Below are 19,841 nucleotides of genomic sequence, written 5' to 3' on the forward strand. Positions count from 1 at the left end.
ACATTACCAATAAGAGAAAGCAAGAAAACAGAGCTGGTAGGGGTGTATTGATACTGCAGGTAATGAGTTTTGAAACAGTCTTAAACAATCATGTCAAAAGGTATTGATAAATCAATACTTTTGACAACACTAGGACATGACTGTTGATGTGGGGAGAGGTCAGGGGAAGCGAGTTAGAAAAGGCTAAAGTAGCATTTGTCTTAAATATTACATATATTCAATCAGCTTTTATCAAAGTGGCCACCAGGCTGATATATTTCGGTTTAAATACTGTAAAGTTTTTTGTTCATGTATCAAGTTATTTTGCGTATTTCACAGAACTTTAGTAGTTAATACACAAATTTCTCTCATCTTAACCTGTCTTTGGTTGTCTCGAAAATCAAAATCAGATCAAAGAGATGCTTTATGATATATTACTGTAAATAAAGTATTTTTGTAAAATCAAATATCAAAGACAGAGAGAGCTAGAGAGAGGGATTTGATTTCACTAAAATACTTTATTTACATCTATATATTAACTATATTTACAGGCACAGCACTATATTAGGAGAGAGAGAGAGAGAGAGAGAGAGAGAGAGAGAGAGGTGCTACAGCTGACTAATTATTTGCAACTAAACAGCATCACCTTGTGGCTAAAAGTAAAACAGCATCATGCAGCTGCAAAAATCAACATCATTCAAATTCCAGCGAAGGCTGGGAAAACAAAACATCATAATTTAGGAAAAGTTTCAAAGAATGTTCCTAATCATGTCTTCATTTTCAAATGAACAAACACCTACAGACGTCAGCTTGATGCCTTTTAATTACAGTGCTTTGCATAGCTTCACAGTAGCATCAATCTCATCACTTTACATGGTCAATTAAGTTGAGCATGTTGGCAATTATCACATTATGGTTGAATGGTAACAGTGAGGCAGAGTGACCATTGAAGCAGAAACTGCTATTAAAAGTAAGACGGCAAGCAGGTTTTAAAAGTGGCTGTGGCTCAAAGTCTCCTAGGAAGCATCTGGGTTAACAACCAAAATGGAACGCAAACAACAAATTCATTTTCAATTGCATTCAACTTACCTTTAAACATAAATATAGACAATAAAACATTAAAAAATCGTAAAAAACTTGAACTAAAAAGCTGAATAAATGTAAAGTCATAAATGCATATAAAGCTAAAAAAACTGTATACATTGTTGCATAACTCAAAAATGGCCTGAGAAAAACTACAAACAATAAAACACAAAATTAAAATGTAGCTTACAGTAGCAGTAGTTTAAACTATCACAGCATTGACACCCAAGACATGAGCTAAAGTGAAAACAAAGAGAAAGCTATTTATATAATGTACACAAGCTGGACCTTTGGCCTCTGTATCTCGTTATCTCCCATTATCTCTTCTTCATTCTCTATCAGTCTTTACACGCTTATTTTACTGACACTACATTTTAGCACACTCTTAAAGCTATCAGGAATCTAAAGAGAAAATGTATCTTAATCTATACAGTAAATTAAGATATTTTTGCTTTAAGGCACATCTGTGAATTCACAATTTTTCTAAGTCTTGAACAGTCTGCATTGACTTTATGAGTCCAACTAACTTACAATAACTTACAACTTTAACGTTTAAATAGAAAAGCCTGCACATCACGTTTTATCAATGCATCTGATGCACTGGACTCCGGGACTTGAAACATCTAGATGACCAATAAAAAATAAATACAATTAGGCTTGCAAGTTAAATAAAAATGTTTCAGTCAATGATAAAGCTAAATCCCTAAAAAGTAACTAGAGTAAATACTTGTCATTTGCATCCTGTGAAATATTGTGAATGAGCAAGAAATTAGACAAGGATGAACTCCTACAGGCTGGGTAAAAAAACAACTTTGCACTGACGAAAAAAGCATGTATCATCCCCACAGTTGTCCATGAACCCCTTTTATGTGTCCCTTATCTTCAGCAAAACTTACTATTGCAGAGATATTCTGGTGCTTTCTTGCTATCTTACTAACCCTTAAGACATAAACTTCACTTCTTGAGAAAAAAACAGCGTCGTACAGATCCAAACATGGTGTCAAAACAAAGCTGTACAGTGCCTTACACTGTTTAGTTTGTGTCGACGCCTCAAGAAGATCCTTTAATACCCCGAACATAACAGTCAGCCTGATGTTTCCTTAGTTCTGGAGAGCACATTCTTTCAAAGACCATTAATCCTGGACAAGATGAGAAGAGAGAGGGAGAAAAAAAATATTGGGTAATTTTTAATCCTTTCAGCAGAGCACATCAGGCATCATTAGCAATGTAAGCACTGCTGAGTCAAAGTGAGGCCAAGCTTGCCTGCGGTGAACCACAGGCAGATGGCTGGAACTCCTTTAGCAGTCATGAGAAAAACTACTTGTCACCGGCTGATGTCACTTTAAGGAGTGCAGTGTGCTGTCCCACAATTTAAAAGTGACATTTGGATTGGTTTGGTTTAAATAAAAGAAAGTTACTGTATTACTGTACAGCATTTCTTCATACATGTCATATCATCTGCATGGGAGAACATTCTATACAATTTCTAAATTTGAATTGGCCACTCAGTCCTCCTGACATCGCAGTGTCAGTATATACCCGCTGTATTTCACAAGACCTCAAAAGTGTATATGATGCAGACATTGTCATGCTGAGACTTCTCAAACTGGAATAGTGAAAATGCATAACTAAAGTTACCACTATACTAACACGTATGATTGCTGTAAATATTTCCACTGGAAAACATGCCATCTTCACTTTGACTATTTTTACAGAAGAGAACAGAGGATTGACAGTGATCATATGGTGCAACAACAATCACTCAAACCCAGGGCTGCACGACATGTAAAAAAAGATGAATCATTTAAACAGTTGCAATACAAGTTGCAATTTTAGTAGGAATGGTAATTTTGTGTTAATATATATATATATATATATACTCCTGGGCCCCCAGAGAACGGCGGAGACGCCCTGGAGCCTCCAAAAGAGTATAAGAGTGAGTGCTTTGAGAGTGTTAGTCAGTCTAGTCTCAGTATTGACTTGAGATTGTTGTGTTGTTGAAGACAAGAAACTCTCTTCTGCAACTGACTTTGCTCATCTCCAGTGGTCCTTACTGAAGTGACTCCATCTGACCCCAACCGAAGAGGCTTGCAAGATTAACTCATTTAGATCAAGTTTGAGTTAATTTAAAATAGTCTTCTGAAGTGTTCATCCACAATATCTGCCACAATCGAAACATTTGCCGCCACAAATTGATTTTATATACTTGGAGCTCTATTGAAATACATGTACTGTTGGAATATGCACTGCACCACACTCTTGGAGCACAGAGCGTACTCTGGGCACAGATGGAGCAGCAGGATGCCAGTTGTAGTGATAGTCTTACTTAATCCGTCACAGCTGGGACAGGCAGAAGAAGCATAACAAAATGTGTTTTGTTTGTGGTGTAACAATGCAATACTCACGGCTCCACAGTTGGTGTCTCTTTGCTGCTCATTAAGTGATTGCAGGGTAGGGGACTCTCCAGTCTGCTGTTTTCTTTCTCTGTTAGTGCTTGGCCTCCCAACACCTTCTTCTGTTGAATAAGCAAAAAGTCATTACTGGGAGATATTCAGAGTGTAGGGCTGTATTAAAGACACCCTGTAGATGTTTTACTGTAAAAAACACTCATTTTTCCAATTTAAATGTCAAAATCATCAAAATGCACTTAATGTTTTGAAGACCGTAAGAACATGAGGAATACATTACTTACATCATGAAACTTTTAACTGGAATACTTTTATATTTTATGCGCTTCCGGCCGCGTGTGTGTGTGCGTGTGTGTGTGCGTGTGTGTGTGTGTATGGCTAGTGTATTCATATCAATTAGTGTTTATTCCACATTATTTTAATCCTTTATTTCATTCTGTATATACTCTTCACATTACTCAGCACTTTTCAGCTTTTTGCACTTCTAAAATTCTCAAGTGCATTTTGTTAACTATCTGTATTCTGTACAATGACAATAAAGCTATACCTAATCTGATCTACAGAGGACATTTACTTTGCTGGCTTTGTCAGTGTGGGGTATATTGTCCTCAGGTTGAACTAACCTTGATTATTCCACCCAAAGAGCGCGAACGCCAGTGTTTCCTGCTGAATGGTGCCCGCGAGTCTGAGGAAGGTGTCTGCAGCTGCTTATCAAACTACACACAGAAATAAAACACATTTTGGTGCTGAGCTGCAAATACATTTCCTGTATGTTCTCTACATTCACAGTGACCAACTGTACCTGTCTGATGAGCTTCTTCTTTTTGGCAGACTCAGGCATGTTGCTGACCTGCTGGTACAGCTCTCTGAGGGCAGATTCAGTGTAACTCTGAGTCTCTGACGACATGGTGGTGGAGGTGCTGCTGACCTCACCCTCAATTGTTCTCATGGAGGAAGAAGGGGATGCAACTGTTACTGCAAACGTGGAACCATCTTTGCTCCCAGAACACAGCGTCAAGTCATCCTAAAAAGGTCAGACATAATGTGATCAGATATTTAATTTCTGCTATCCCACTGCAACCACAACAAGTCACACACTGCACACACATATGGACAGCAAATAGCTTGAACAACGGAGTACAGACACAGTGCTCGGAGGTTTAATTTCAGTGTTCTTTAAAACTCATTCTGTTGAATTCCCTGTAGAAGATAAGTCTCTCGAGGTTCTGTATTTAGACACGCAGTGTCTAAAATTACCCAGTCACTGAGGTTACTTGCTTCACAAGCTAGCACAGGGGAAAAAAAATACTGTTGACACTTTGAACAAAGCTTTATAGATTAATGCAATGCAGCGCTCACACTCTTTTTAATAGGATGAACTCAATTAGGAATATAAGAAAAGATTATAAAACTCACCTTTGATTGAAGAGTTTTGGATCCTGTGAAGTATAAGCGGGTGTATTCTTTGATGTATGTAGGCGCCTTCAATGAAAGTGAATATGTAAATTAAATTCTCTGATGAAACATAGTGAAGAATGAATCTAGTCTAATATACATGAATATGATTAGTATTTAGAAAGTGATGAATCTATCCACAAACAATGGTGTATTAAAGGAGTACTTATCCCTCAAATGACTATTTGTACAACTATTTCTCAACCTATGTTAGATTGAATTTGTGGAGAAAACTTTCTTGCATGCCTCCGGTAAATCAAGAATCCAAAAATTTGGGAAAATTCTTGGTGAATTGAAATCATAGGGGTCTATGTTTAAAGGACCTATTTGAAATTACCAGCCACCCAGTCCAAATGGGGGGCAGTATTTCACCCTTTAAATGACTGTAAGCCTACAGTTTGTGCGTTATTAAATATACTAAAGATATGTCTCGGTAAATGGCCAACATTAGACGTCACTTACCAGTCTATAAGAAACGAGTTCAGTGTCAAACCGCATGTTTTTACTCTCCAACAGCTGTCTTGGCTGGAAAGCCAAACCAAAATTGACTCTAGTTTTGCTTCTTCTTACATCGCTTCTTTTCTTTGCTGCGGAAGATACCTTCTCTCCACGAGCTGCTTGTGATGGAGATAATGGCCGTTTTCCTAGACCTTCTGCCATTACTGTGTTTCACTTAACTAACTCACGGAGTGTATCCAGTGACTCTGCTGTTGTGTCGAGGACTGTAACATCAATATGCGTTTCCTCTCCACCTAAACCTGACCCAAACCCTTTGCCCTAACCATGACCAATGAGGGGGGCGCTACACATTAACAGGTGGGGAACTCTATTTGACGGGGAACACACTTCGAAACAACACCGGTTGGCTCAACTTCTTCATCCTCTCCTGCAGCACACTAGAGGCTACAGTGGCCGGCCTCTCAGGCCAGGATACATTATCACAGAAGGGACGGCCTGTTCCTGGCTGCTTAGCAGTGGATATCTCTGCAATACAATACATAAGCATCTTGGACATAATGTCAAGGATATTACTTCTTCACACTCTGTTTATATGGTTAGTTCATTTTTGAATGTTTTAAACTAAAATTATGTCCAGATCCCACAAAATGCACCTTCAACAACAGCAAAATGATATTGAAACATCTGTTTACAAACAAACAAATCATGGGGTCTAAAATCTTATTTAACCTGTTGTATGCTCAGTACTTCTCAAACAGACATCCTTTCCCAATGGGGAACTGCTGATGGGCCACTCGATCTACTACCTCAGTCAACAGAAGACCAGCAGCTCCTGTGAGCGACAACAAAAAATTCCTGTTTTTGTCAATGGTGTCTGGCTTTGAAGAAAGTAAAGATAAGTTTCACTCTTTCATTCAGTTTTCCCATCTGTTTGAGTGGTACTGATCATATGAATGGATAAATAAGACTTGGATTATACTGCACAGGTTGTGCAAGAGTTTGTAAACAGATGTTTGATACAGTTTTGCCATGGAAGCATGCGGGAAAAACAGTTTTCTTCACAATTCAACATAACACAGGATAAGTAACTGAAAACCAAATGGTAATTTGGGGACTTAACATTTCTTTCAGGCTGCCAATGTTTCATGTGGAAGGATACATTAGCTGTGTCCAAAATCTCATACTATGCACTACATAGCCAATATGTGTAATGTTGTTAAACATATTTTTGCATAAATTAACAGTAGTATAAGTAGTAGGAAGTGCCAACCTCAACTCCACCAGCAATTTTAAAAAAGTACTTTTTTTAATTGAGTCTCTCTGGCAACTAAATAAGTATTCAAGAAGTCCTTCTCAATTAAGTGAATGAGGAGTTTTAAACCACAGACAGTCAATGACAGAAACACTCAACACATTGAATCAGATCTTAATGACCATGTCTATACGTTTGGTTTACCAACTGCTTTTCTGCTTTTTATTATGTTGTCTTCTGTGTCTGGTGGGCCAAAGACACATTTCCACCATGGTGGACAATTAAGATATATCCTATTCTGTTCTATTTTTGGGGCTTTTAGGCCCTCAGTGTTAGTACAGCTGAGGCAAGACAGGAATGGTGGAGGAGAGAGGAGGGATGACATGCAGCAAAGGGCCGCAGGTCTCAGCCTATATGGGGTGTGCACTCTATCTGGTGAGTTAGAGAAATTTATTTTTTTATTTTTTTTAAATACATTACATTACATTAGGCTTAGCAAATTAAAGTCTTACACATATTTTCTAGACAGCTGTGAACACTGTCATCTACTGCATTGCACTGTGGAATATTTATGCCGCTGTGGCATCAAGTGTTTGTATACTGTAATACTTCACCAGAAATAGTATGGTTTCGAATTAGTTTCGGACATACGCTTTTAGCACACTAAATAGCGTGTTAGTATGCAATTTCAGATGCAGCAATTGTGTGTGCAATTAAGACCTATTCATTGCTTTTGTTACTGGGGGAACAGCTTTGCGCCCTGTTTTCTACTACATTAACAAAGGTTGCAAATGAGAATATGAAGGGGCCTATTTAAATTGTTGTCAAGTTAGAAAAGGTCATTTGAATGGTGAAATATAAGCCAGTAATCAGGATCCAAAAGGCCACTCATGAAGATACTCTATGAAAAACAAATAGCCTTTACTGATATTTCATTCACATATAAATTCAATATTTTTTCTCCAAAGCCTGTTTGCATATCTTGTAAGCCTGGCAAATTGACATGAGAGGTTAATTTGAAACAATGCATCAAAACCCCATGTTTGTGATGTAAAAGATTTATCTTTTCTTATAATTTCTCTATAGAGCAAACTGCCTGTGTTTTGTTTTGACCTGAAACAAAATAAAAATACAGAATCCAGACAACCTTGAGAGATAAAGTCACACCTCACATTTCTCTTTCTATCAGACAGAGAAAAGAATCAGCAGGGAAACTTGCACGTAGTGTTTCCAATACATGTGCTATTTATCAGTAAGCCAAACTAGTTATGAAATAAGACGTTAAATCCAGAGAAACAAGCTTACCTTGAACAGCTTTTGTGAGTGCCTGATGAGGAATGCTATGCCATTATTCAGCTGCTCAATGTGTCCCTGCAGATCACTTGCCATCACCTGCAACATAAAAACATACATTACCAAAAAAACAGTCAAGGTTTACTTGACAATAAACTTTTCTTGGATAACTGTCACATACTGTTGAGCAAGTTGATCGTACTCAAAATAGTCTTGAAAACCAATTGCCATTAAAAAAGGAAAGTAAATATAACTTTGAATCTTAATTTATTTTTAATGTATATCTAAGTAAAAAGAAAATGACAAGCAAAATGACCTTGTTTTTTCTATGTGATAGCAACTTCAGTTACCTAAATTAGTCTGACTTAACCTGATTATGACAAAGAGGATTTTGTCAATGGGGACGTCAGAAGATCTACAAGTTCTGTTTTCTTTACATGATTAAGAAAATACAAATATGATTATGAATTGTTTGCAACTGTCAGAATACAGATATGTTGCACAGTAAACTTGGTTAACTGAAGTTATTTAAACTTAGACAGACTGATTCAATTAAGCTTGTCAGTTGAAAGTTTAAACATCACAAAATTAAGTCAACTTAATTGGATATGAAGTACACATAAATTAAGATAAACTGTTGTATTTACTTACATTATTCAAGGCAATCGGTTTCCTGGTTTTCTTTTAACTAAAATCAACTTGTCAGATTTTACAGCGTGGAATAAAATGAACCTAAGATCCTCACATTTTTGGGCCAGATGATGTGTGGAGCAAACATTGTGGCTAGATTGATTGCAGACATCTTGTTAATGTGCTGATTTCGAGCAGTGTGGTACAGCAGGTCAAGCAGCAGCTTCAACAGGCTGCGGTTGGCTGGCGGGAGCAGCATGAATAGCAGCTGATATGCCTCAATCTGGCGTTCTTTGTCTGGCACACTCGTCTTATCCCCCTTATCATCGAAGCGAGTCAGCGCTGGACACAACACATAAGAGAATTACTACAAAAGAGCAAAGGGGTCACTTTTATTTTCTTATCTTGACTTAGCATTTATGTGAATATTGTTTTATCTTGAGCGATGACAGAGATCTGCATGAGTCATGCCACACCTCCAATCTTCAGGTGAGCATGATAGTGTCTGTGCGTGAGCAGAGGCTCCGGCAGCTCTCCCAGGTACGCTTTGAGCAATGTGGCTGCATCATTGGGGTGGAAGTCGCCTGTCTCCAGATCTATCTCCGCCCCTGCATTCAGCATCTCCCTCAGGGCTGCCTGCCTTAGGCTGTGCCCTGGCACACGGAACAACCCCTCCACATGAAGGTCTGGGGGTTGTGAGAGAAAGATGGTGAGAGACAGTCAAGGAGGAGGGGTGAAAAAGAGATGTGGTGTGTAGGCGGGTAGACACAAAGTGAAGGAGACATAGGGACACAGACACAGAAGTGGGGAGAGAGATGGAGTGAATGAAAAGGAAGGAGGGAGACAGCAGGAGCAAAGTGCTTTCAGATAAATTATTGACCCAAGCATTTGGTCCTAGTGTCCAATTTCAGCATATGACATCATCGCTTTCTAGAAATAAACCATGACCTCATGCTAATTCACTGCTCTCCAACTAAGTTTAAGTAGTAAGAGTAAGGACTGCAGTCTTTACAAATCTAATTCATATAAGAATAAGTGATACAAGCAGATCAAGCAGTAGTATATCAGACATCATTAAATCAAGTAATTTTTAAAGCTGTTTGTCTACCGCCATGGTTACAGCTTAGTCATGATATCACAAATAAATGTGGAAGAAAAGGGTCCTTCTCGTGACAGAAATGATGCATGCATATGAACTGGTACTCACTTTTACTCAGGTATTCAATGAGCTGATAGATCTGTGCTATTCCTTCTTCAGTTAGTGGCGCACCAAAAACCACCCCTTTTTCTGAAAAGCATCAAAGAGCAAGTGAGACTAATGGTACCCTTTGTGCGTACAGCTGCTATTAATTCATTATAAGGGACTCAATTAGATCCATGTTATCATTTCCATCCATCAAAAGAACACGCAGCACTGTGCAAAAGTCTTATGCCACCACACATATCTATCACACACACACACATACATACATACATATATATACATATATATATATATTTCTCAGTCATTCATTAAGATTCAAAGAATACAGAGAACATGTACAATGCATTGCAGGTAGCTTTGGATATGTCTTGAATGCAGCCTGGTGTAAATACACCTGAAAATTTGTTTTGTAAATCTCATATTGTCTGACCAAGAGTGTTGAAGACATGCAAAATGTAAAGGGAGATCACACTTAATACTTGCAACTTTGGCCTGTTGAAGCTGTTTTATTCTGACATATTTGCATTTTAATACCATTTACAAAGTTCTTGTATGTTCTTGTTGTATTTCAGTAAAGATACTACTGAGAAAAAAATATGTATGATCACTGTAACCTTGATAAAATAACAACATGTAAGGTGGCCTAAGACACTTACACATTACTGTATTTTGGGACTCTTGTCGGGCATGAACAAGCAATTTTGATGGTGTCAACTTTGGCCTCAAGAAATGATTGTGAGTGGCATTTTCCTGTCATTAATACTCATAAAAATAATCAGCACAGTAGATTAACTGCTGATGAAAAATAATTATTAATAGCAGCTCCACAACATTGACTCATTTAATCTCAAAAACATTAAAAGAAGAATAAATTATAAGAGATTGATTTTATGTTGACTGATTAATCGACCAATCATTCCAGCACTACTTGAGATACATGCATTGCAAGTCTGCAAACGTCTTAATGAGGCACTGTATGAGGTCTGTGGATAAATAAACACTAGGACTTTTCTAGGATATATTTAAGCTTCCTACTGCACCAACATGACACGATTAAACCATATTAGCTAACACTGTGTTTTAAAGACTGAACACGCTGTGCTCTGTTTGTCTAACCTTTCCGTTTCAGGAAGTTGAAGGAGCGGAGAAAGCCAGAGGCGGAGGGCACCTTAGCCTCCGACTCTCCGGTGAGCTGGGCAAACTCATCCCCGGGAAGGTCTATGAGTCGAGTGATATTGCTGAGTACCAAATCGGCGAAGGCTTGCGGATGTTCGTGCCGCAGCCTCTCCACAAAGAAGTCTGGGTTAAAGATGACAGGCTGGCTCGTGTTTGGCTTTTCCTGGCTGATAAACAAACTGCATTTTGTCCCCCTGTTGAAGACAAACACACAGGCTGGGGGTTGGGATTCATGTTAAGACTCAGTGGAATAGAAAAGCTTCGAGCTTTTAATTACAGTAAAGCAGTTAATTAAAACAGAAAGGGTAGATATATAACATAAATTAGCGGATTAACGTTAGCAAATGTTAGCGAAACACATCGTTGCTGGGTTAGCTAAACTGGCTAACGCTAAGGTACTCTGCTATAGAGTAAGTTCACAACAAAAATATTGTGTTAGCATCCTAGAGACTTGCACTTCATATTGTATTTTTTCGGTCTGATAACTGTTGATTAAAGTAAACGAAAAGTTTGTACCTTCTGTCCAGTTTGTGATTACTGTGGAGATCATTTTCAGCCGCCATCTTCGTTTTGAATCTTCCGCTGTTTCCCCTTTAGTCCCGCCCTCCGCATTGTGATTGGCTGAAATATACGTACGTCAAAACCGCTCAGCTTCCGTAGATTGGTACGGGATATGTTTTTATTTTTTATTTGTATTTTTAAATAGATTATGTCTTAATGAAATGCATGGATCATGTAAATGACAAGAAGAAGATCTGTCATACAACATTATGACCTCGTATTTGGTAAATTGTAAAGGCCTACGTGATTTTAAAATGCCATCTCTCAAGATGTTTTGTGAGTGTGTGTGTGTGTGTGTGTGTGTGTGTGTGTGTGTGTGTTTGTTTGTTTGTTTATTTCCATAATGTCCAATTTTCATGTCAAATGAATAGGCTAAACGATCTAATTTTAAATACTGGGGAAATTCTCATGTTTTAACAGAAGTTCAATTTAACATACCCCTGCTTGTGAATTTTAATTTTTTATTTTATTTTATTCAAAATCTTAAACCTGCTCTCTGATTTTTATACAGCAAGCCACAAAAGCAGTAAAAGTAGCAATACCACAGTGCAAGACTACACTGTAATAACAGGTTAACGGCCTACATTTTGCTATTGTAAAAAATACTTATCATGCAGAAAGCCTAATTTCAGAATCAGATATCACATTATTGGATTTGAACATGGCGACATGCATGGACACAGTGGCTTTGCTCTTCTTGAAGTGGATTTTTGCTTAAAAAACTCACACATCCAAATTCTTGAAAAGCTTTTACTCAAGTGCCATTAAGGAACTAAACAGCTAAGTAACCATGCTATACATGAAATAAAAACTAAGTGGAATATCCTGCATATGTGAAATATTATCAAGAAAATGTGCAGTATGTATATCATACCTTATACAGTCTATTCTCTATACTTAGGCCTGTATATAGTCTTTAATGCATCTGCTTGTCTTTGAAGTTTTGACACCTAATTTTATTGTACAGCTGTGCAAGGACAATAAAGTCAATAATTACTGATTACATTACAGCCAGTAAAGATGGAGCTAATTTTAATGACTTTAGATACAGATGGGTAGCTTAGCCTACAACATTAGGCTATATAATAATTTATTAGTTGCTTAATATTTTGTAGTAATCTATATCTGCAAAGTAACTAGTTCCTTTAGTTGTGGAATAAATAGTAAAGCATACAACATTTGCCTAAAAATGTAGTGGAGTAGGGTATAAAGAAGCATAAAATGAAATATTTAGGTATGCTACAAGAGCCTCAAGAATGTTCTTAAGCAGTCAGTTCTTGAGCAAATACTTTTATTACACCATACTGTATCATAAAATTGGTGTGTCAGCATTTTGTTTTTAGGGGACACAAAGCAACAATACCATGGCTTCTTAGCCTGGTTACAGACTTCACTTGCTCCCACATTAACCATTTGTTTGGAGATTCATAGGGAATTCCCCCTAAATTACAGAGGAAACTGCAGAGTTGGATAGCCTAATAATTTTTTTGCCGGTCTGTCATTACTAGTGACCCCCTTCACATTACAAGTAGTCATTTAATGTTTTATTAATACAAAATAATGATTGGCGCAGCAATTTGTGTCCTTATCTGTCAGTGTGCGCTCCTGAGAGTGCATGTGTGTAGAATGATTATTGGTCATCTAGCAACCATCTTAAAAAAACTTTGAGTCAATCGATACATCTAATGAATTTATTTTATGCCCTGGCATTGGATTTTAATTTTTTTAAAAACTGTGCCCCCCATTTTTCACATAATATAGGCCTATTTCTAGTTCAGTGACCTCATTTGAAAAGGTAGTCCAAAACAGAACCTCAGGAGCTATATGCCACACTGTTTACATTAAACACAGTTGTAATAAGTTTCTTTTTAACTTTGAACATAGACATTGATAAAGTGAACACTATCACTATTTTCTGGTCTGATATTAATTTAGAATTAACAAGCATTCAACAGGAAGAGAGGAGCCTTAAAAGGGGGAGCAACAAAAAATATTGTGACCCAGGCTAAATAATACTTATAATAAATACAAAAAAGAAAGAAAATAAATCACAGGAGAGTCAAAGCAGAGATGCAAACAAATAACACTCACACACAGCTTGTTTGTTACCAATTCCTCTTTTTTATGTAGACATAACTGGCAGCATTTCAGCTGTAATACATAATTAGAATGGACATCTACTTACAAAGCAGCAGGTTACCTTGAGTATTTCCATGTATTTATTTTTGGATTGATTGGCTTGGTCTCCTGCTGATGATGGAAAAATTACATATCACGTGCAAAACACAAGCTTCACAAATTGCAGGTTTAGGTATGTCAGCTCAAAACAGTTCGTTGAAGCTGAAACAAAATCAAGTAAGCAGCACTTTCATCAGGCAACATGTCTAACAATCATTCAAGGATGCAAACCTGTCATTTAACAAACACTGTTGCAGAGTTGTGCGAAGAACACAGTACAAGTGTTCTCGCCTTTCTTTTCTAAAGATTTAAAAATGAGTTAGTATGTGATATGTGCTGTGAGTAGACACCTGAATAATACTCTTGAATAACATTTATTTCATACTCAACATAATAATACATCCTGCCACATTACACTTGATAAATAGAAATAACAGTTCTGCATTGACTGTCCACATCATTCACAGTGATGTAATGTTAAAGCACTACACATATATTTGTAGCTAGACAGAAAAGCATCTGAAACAGAGATGTTACAAGTAAATCATACACTTTCTCTGGACACAAAAAGGTGACTGCTAGCAAATGGCATCAGTAAGATTACTGGAAACTCTTACAGCAATAAAAGAGCAAAAAAAGCAGAGTTATAGGTTAAAATATATTTTGCTTTTCTTTCCACTGTGTCTTTGATAGTGGGAAAAAGATCATTCCAAATGGTGGTTGTTACTGCTCATTTTAAAAGGGGCTTTCAAAGCTCACAGCTTTTCACGGCTATTTTCACTCCTCTCATCAGATTTTTTTAGTGACTGTATGTCTTGTTTTGCCCCCCCCCTCTCTCTATGAGATTTACCATCAATCCTCTCTCTGGCTGTCATGCTTGCTTCTTCACTAGAACTTCTCGGCCTCAGCCACATGCTCCCATACTTCCAGCAGTAAAGCCTGAGCCTACCCAGAGTCCTACAGCACGCCCTGCGAAATGTGTGGGAGGAAATACAGAACAACAGTGGATCCAGAGCCCCGTTGATATACCACAGTGGAAGTGACAAGTATGATTTCAGGACTGTGTACACAGAAAGGACGGTGTCGGACCACACAACCACATAAACTTGCATCAGTGACGAGGCAATGTCTGGAAAGTTGCAAACAAAAAAGGCCACCAAGACTGCACCTGGAAGACAAAACACAGAGGATGTCAACATCTCAATTGCATAACTTAAAGGACATCACAATGATGATGCAATAAATTAGCATTAAAGGTTCAGTATGTAGGACTTAGTTGCATATAGTGGTGAGGTTGCAGAACTCAAACTTCTCCCATGTGCCAAGCATGTAGGAGAACTACAGTGATACAAAAACATAAAAACGCCAATGGCCCTATCTAGAGCCAGTTTTTTGTTTGTCTTCTCTGACTTACTCTAGAACAACACTACTAGCAACTAGCGTTCTCATTCCATGTTCGTCAAATACCGGTAGATTTGCAGTGCTTTTGGCATAAGATCCAGTCCCCAAAATTCACCTTTCATGATACACCACTGGATGGTGTCAGGCTGAAATGCTACCAGTAATAACAAAAGGAGCACAAAAGGTCCTTATAGGGCAGGAGGGGTGGTGGATGGATCAAACAAACCCCAGACTTTCACGCAGGAGTCCGGTGTTCTTTGTCTGTCTGAATGTGATGTGTTTTTTCTTTATTTTTTTCCTGCACCTTACCATTTGCCCTGGTTGTCTAAACCTAACCATTCATGTTAGCATGTGCTTTTAATGACATCGCTGCATTGGTTGCTATGTCCTGGTGTTGTCTAAACATAACCTAGTGCAGCGTCATCCCACCATGTGCATTTGTTGACATCACGCAGTGTCAGCAGCATATACAGAAGGATACCTAGAATCTAACATGTAGACACTAAAGTTCACTGCAAAGTGGAAATATGTGACAACTAGGGATGAGACCATGCTGGGCAGACTCAGTGGAAGAGGATCTGCTCCATGTGTAGTCATAAACAGCTCATTCTAAGATAATGAAAACACACTGATTCCTACTTTCCGGTAATTATAAAACAATGAAAACATACATATGTTAGTTCTACACAACTCAAAAATGTGGACAGATCCTGGCACTATATCATGAGGTAACTGTAAGCTGCCATAAACAACACATTGTGAGTCCTGTCTTGCTGCAATCTGATTGAGAAAAAAAGTTGTCAAAAGCTAAATGTTTGCAGTGTCAAAGTCACTGACTGTCATTTTTGATTCGATGCAAAACTACAAGAGGGTAGGTCTTATGTTGTCGGAGGGAAATATGGATTGTGAAAGACATCAGATGATAACACACTCAAAATAATGTAAAAAAAAAAAAAAGATTTAAAAAAAGGAGTTTTTGACCAAAGCTTAAGCTAAATGAACTATAACCAACACTAAATTCACTGCAATTTGTTTAGTAAGCAACCAAGTGTAAAAGTCATCATCAAAAGTCCCGCATCACCTACTTTCAAGGACATATGCATGCAAATTGACGACCAACTTTCTGTAGTGGCCAGTCACTTAGACCTTCATACTCTTCATCAGACTAAGATGAAAAAAATAGTACTCAGAAAGTTTTACCCTGTTATCCACAACCTCAAGATATAAACAACTATTTATAATTTTCAAAGGCTCACCCATGAGTTTTAGAGCTCTCTTTTCATTTAAAAGTAGCTTTCCATTTCGATGGCACTGAATTTCTCTCCTTCCCTCCGGATCTGGCCGTGTAAGACCCATGTTTCTCCTTTGTCGTCCGTTCCGCCTCAGGTAGAGCAGGATGAGTAGATAGAGAGTACAGATGGAGATCAGTGGGACCTGGAGTAGGAAAGGCAAGTTGAGTGCCTGTGTTTGATGAAAGCTGTCAAAAACTGTTGAAAATCTGTTGAAGAGCACTTATCTTACCAGGAAGAAGATTCCTGCTCTTAGGAGCAAAGCTCCTTTGTAGATGTATGCAGGATCCGGCTCTGTCATCTCACACATGGTGGAAACATGGAAGGCTTCTTCTCGTGTTTTGGCCGTGTAGTCTAAGATACAGGCACGAGCCTGGTCATAGACCAGAGCAAAGGGTACTGCTGAGACCAGAGAAATGACCCATACAGAAAGAAGGCATGGCAGCCGAGACTTCTGTTAGAAAGGAAAGAAAGAGGTGAGGAAATTCTATGTTAAACCTTGTCGAAAAAAAGGTTAAACACCAGCTGCATTTTAGAGGGTATTCCCTTCAATTTTCTTCACAGCAAGTTGTGCATATGTGTGTTTTTTGTATTTTTTCAAATATTTCACCTTATTTATGTGGCTACTTCCATTGTAATTTCTTTTACATTTCATCCTTGAAATCAACAGCTAATTGTAACCCGTGGTGTGTTTCTTTTGTCTGGCCAGGTTGACATCATGTTGATTCAAGTGTGTATATGTTTGACCATGAAAATACACTGTTGCTGGATACATGATTAGTCTTCTCATTGTTATATGCAGCATCTCTTGCAGTGATTAGTATGAACTAAAAAAAGAAGGAATATGTTTTAAATACATTTTGGGGAATAAGCTCAACATGAACACCAGGACAAATGATGACAGTTGGACAAATAGTAAAAAGTATGAGATAGTATGACATCCCTAAGCTTTTGGTTTTTCATTTCATGTTATCATATAATTTTTGTGCAAGTACTCAACCTTCAGGCTGGAGACAGACCACATGGTGTGGCAAATGGCTGCATAGCGCTCAGTGGTGAAAGTCATGATGACCCAGCTTGTGGTGGCACAGTAGACTTGGCGAACCATGAAGTAGACTTTGCATACTGTTTGGCCCAGACGCCATGGGTAGCTCTCCCAGTAGTACCGATACAAAGTTACTGGGATAGTCAACAGCTGCAGAATGTCTAAAATTTAAAGAAAAAATGAAGATCATTTAGCAAATATGCACTGTGAGTGATTTCTTGAATATAATAGCTGTGGTTTAAAAGAATTGGCATAGTCCAGGACAGACAATAATCTATTTAAATTGAAATTACATGTGTGTGCATTACGTATGACAGGGGTCTTTAACATTTTTCAAACCAAGTACGATGAAATATCAAACTGGTTGAATGGAGGTTTTCAGGCACTGGGAAATATCAGCCTGTATTTGCTTTTCAAGTAGGTGAGGGAAGAAACTCCACTTTAAAAAAAAAAAGATGGTGCAAAAGGTAAAATATTTCAGATTTGTTGTTAAATTGTTTCAGACATATTTAAATTTTTTGAAAAGTAGAAAAACATTTTAAAAAATATAAAAACATATACCAAAAAATAATTTGGCAGACCCCCTGGGGACCCACATCCCCTTTTCAAGACCATGCCATTTGACAAGAAATCAAAATCTTATTTTCAGGTTCTGACTACATAAATGCATGTGTAAATGTAAATGAAAGATAAATTAATTAATTATTAAGTGTACTCTCAAGTATAACCTGGCCATATTTATAAGCAAATGTGAAATATCAAAGGAACTTGTCATGACTAAGGCCTGATACAAATCCAGAGAAGTGTTGTGTAACATCCACTTTCATCAACAGACAACAAGCAAGCCTGAAAAACATCTTGGGTATGATTCAAATGGACGTGGGAAGTGTTAATTAAATTGCATTTCAAGTTGTTATGCACATAATTAAATTTTAAATGCCAATTTAAAATAACAATGGAAACAATGGCATGTCCATTTCACTATTAATATTCATTGTAATTATGGATGGTTTGTACCTCAGAGTACACTTAAAAATTAATTAATGTCTTTTAAAAAATCAAATAATTGTATCAAATTAGAATTTTGGCAAGTCTTATGCATACATAAAGTTAACTTTTTTCAGTTTAATATTGTTAGCACTGGTCTTCCATAAGGTGCATGGTAGTAGTATTGTACCTGATATGACGAGGCTGATGAGGTAGAAACGAATGGCACTGACTCTCATATGAGCATCCATGAGGAGGGTCAGTAAGCTCACACCATTAAATAAGACCTGTAGAGCAAAAGGGGGCAGCATTTAATGGTCTTCAGTGTGAGACAAAAAACATGTTATTTGCTCTCAACACATTATTAACACAGATCGACTTGTATAGTGGCTTGGTGTTGCTGCTGCATTTTATCATCACATATACCACTCTGTGTGTAAGTCGAAAGGTAGCTGGTGGGTGAAGTGCATCAAGTAAACTGACTGTCCATACTCCAGACAAGAAGATAATGCTGTAGAAGATGGTCATTGGGACAGCAATTGTCAGCGGCTCCCTTTTGGTCACACTAATATCTAGCTGTGGCTTCTCGCTGGGGCTGACGTTACAGCTGAAGAGGAGTGAAATCTGTTCCGAGAGGTTCATGATGAGGCAGCTGGTTGAGAACTGGAAGGATGTAATAGAGAAAAAGTCTATAAATTCCATGACTGAGTATGGGTATGTGTAATAAAGACAGTGGTCTCAATTCCCATGTACCTCCTCTGTGACAGTGACAATGATGTTGCCATAAGGAGTCAATATTGAGATGTCACATGTCATTGTTTCAAATTACTCCAATTTTAAATGAGTGCTGCAACACCCACTTTTTTTCATTATGTTGCATACATTTGGTGTGCACAATTCAGCAGTACAACCAGCCAGGAGAAGATAAGAGGAGGAGGGGCCCCTGCTTTATACTTGCTCTTGCACTGTACCGAGATTTTTATAAGAGAGTGACCTCTCCATTATTAGCTTTGACTGAAGAAAAGGAAGAAAAGTCTCTGTGAGGGATGAATCAGCAGCTGTCATTAAACAGATAGTGTTTGCAATTACATGCCCATCCTTTTGTTGTGTAGATTTTTTTTAAAAACGTGTACAATTTCCTTGTTGCCATTTTTGCAAATATCTTACATTAAACATAAGATGTATATAGTACAGAAAGAATATTGCTATTCTTAAAAAACAATGATTTTCAGCTTTAATTGTAAAAAAAAAAAAAGATTGATGTTGACTTACCTGACACTAACAGTAATCTAAATTCATTTAAAAAATACAAAAAGAGTTTTTATTTATTTATTTATTACATTTTTAGAGGTTTGCAAGACTCCATAATTGTTGGCTGCTTCAGCGAAGGTAAGGCTGCTGAGCAGAGGGGCAATGTAGACTCCTCATTTGAGTCATGTGA

The 19,841-nt window shown here is 37.7% G+C and overlaps 2 protein-coding genes across 2 annotated transcripts; both read right to left on the minus strand.

The window, feature by feature from the left end:
* Positions 1-732: 732 nt before the first annotated feature.
* Positions 733-11,553, minus strand: LOC148187693 (rho GTPase-activating protein 19-like). Its single transcript, XM_088086801.1, has 11 exons — positions 11,456-11,553; positions 10,880-11,133; positions 9,767-9,847; positions 9,036-9,245; positions 8,675-8,901; positions 7,942-8,028; positions 4,887-4,952; positions 4,273-4,494; positions 4,094-4,186; positions 3,468-3,577; positions 733-2,201 (listed from the first exon to the last, which is right to left on the minus strand). Exons 1-11 carry the CDS (start codon positions 11,500-11,502, stop codon positions 2,186-2,188), a joined length of 1,413 nt encoding a protein of 470 aa, XP_087942927.1. The 5' UTR covers positions 11,503-11,553; the 3' UTR covers positions 733-2,185.
* Positions 11,554-13,624: 2,071 nt separating this feature from the next.
* LOC121954864 (neuromedin U receptor homolog nmur-2-like) lies at positions 13,625-19,660 on the minus strand. The gene is made up of 6 exons (XM_042502597.2): positions 18,893-19,660; positions 18,591-18,687; positions 17,369-17,574; positions 16,601-16,822; positions 16,336-16,513; positions 13,625-14,846 (listed from the first exon to the last, which is right to left on the minus strand). Exons 1-6 carry the CDS (start codon positions 19,100-19,102, stop codon positions 14,434-14,436), a joined length of 1,326 nt encoding a protein of 441 aa, XP_042358531.2. The 5' UTR covers positions 19,103-19,660; the 3' UTR covers positions 13,625-14,433.
* Between the last annotated feature and the right edge of the window lie 181 nt (positions 19,661-19,841).

This window comes from Plectropomus leopardus, chromosome 13 (genome assembly GCF_026936395.1).
Source record: "Plectropomus leopardus strain MGB_pleo_1.0 chromosome 13, ASM2693639v1, whole genome shotgun sequence".
NCBI lineage: Eukaryota > Metazoa > Chordata > Actinopteri > Perciformes > Serranidae > Plectropomus > Plectropomus leopardus.

What these genes read in the sequence shown, in the direction of transcription:
- LOC148187693 (XM_088086801.1), bottom strand. Translation starts at nt 11,502, where the DNA reads ATGGCGGCTGAAAATGATCTCCACAGTAATCACAAACTGGACAGAAG. An exon ending in TGCTCACCTGAAGATTGGAG is followed by an intron (nt 8,902 to 9,035) that starts GTGTGGCATGAC and finishes TGTTGTGTCCAG; the next exon opens with CGCTGACTCGCTTCGATGAT. An exon ending in ACTCACAAAAGCTGTTCAAG is followed by an intron (nt 4,953 to 7,941) that starts GTAAGCTTGTTT and finishes CTTTCATTGAAG; the next exon opens with GCGCCTACATACATCAAAGA.
- LOC121954864 (XM_042502597.2), bottom strand. Translation starts at nt 19,102, where the DNA reads ATGGAATTTATAGACTTTTTCTCTATTACATCCTTCCAGTTCTCAACC. An exon ending in CATCAGCCTCGTCATATCAG is followed by an intron (nt 17,575 to 18,590) that starts GTACAATACTAC and finishes TTTAAATTTTAG; the next exon opens with ACATTCTGCAGCTGTTGACT. An exon ending in GAGCAGGAATCTTCTTCCTG is followed by an intron (nt 16,514 to 16,600) that starts GTAAGATAAGTG and finishes TTCCTACTCCAG; the next exon opens with GTCCCACTGATCTCCATCTG.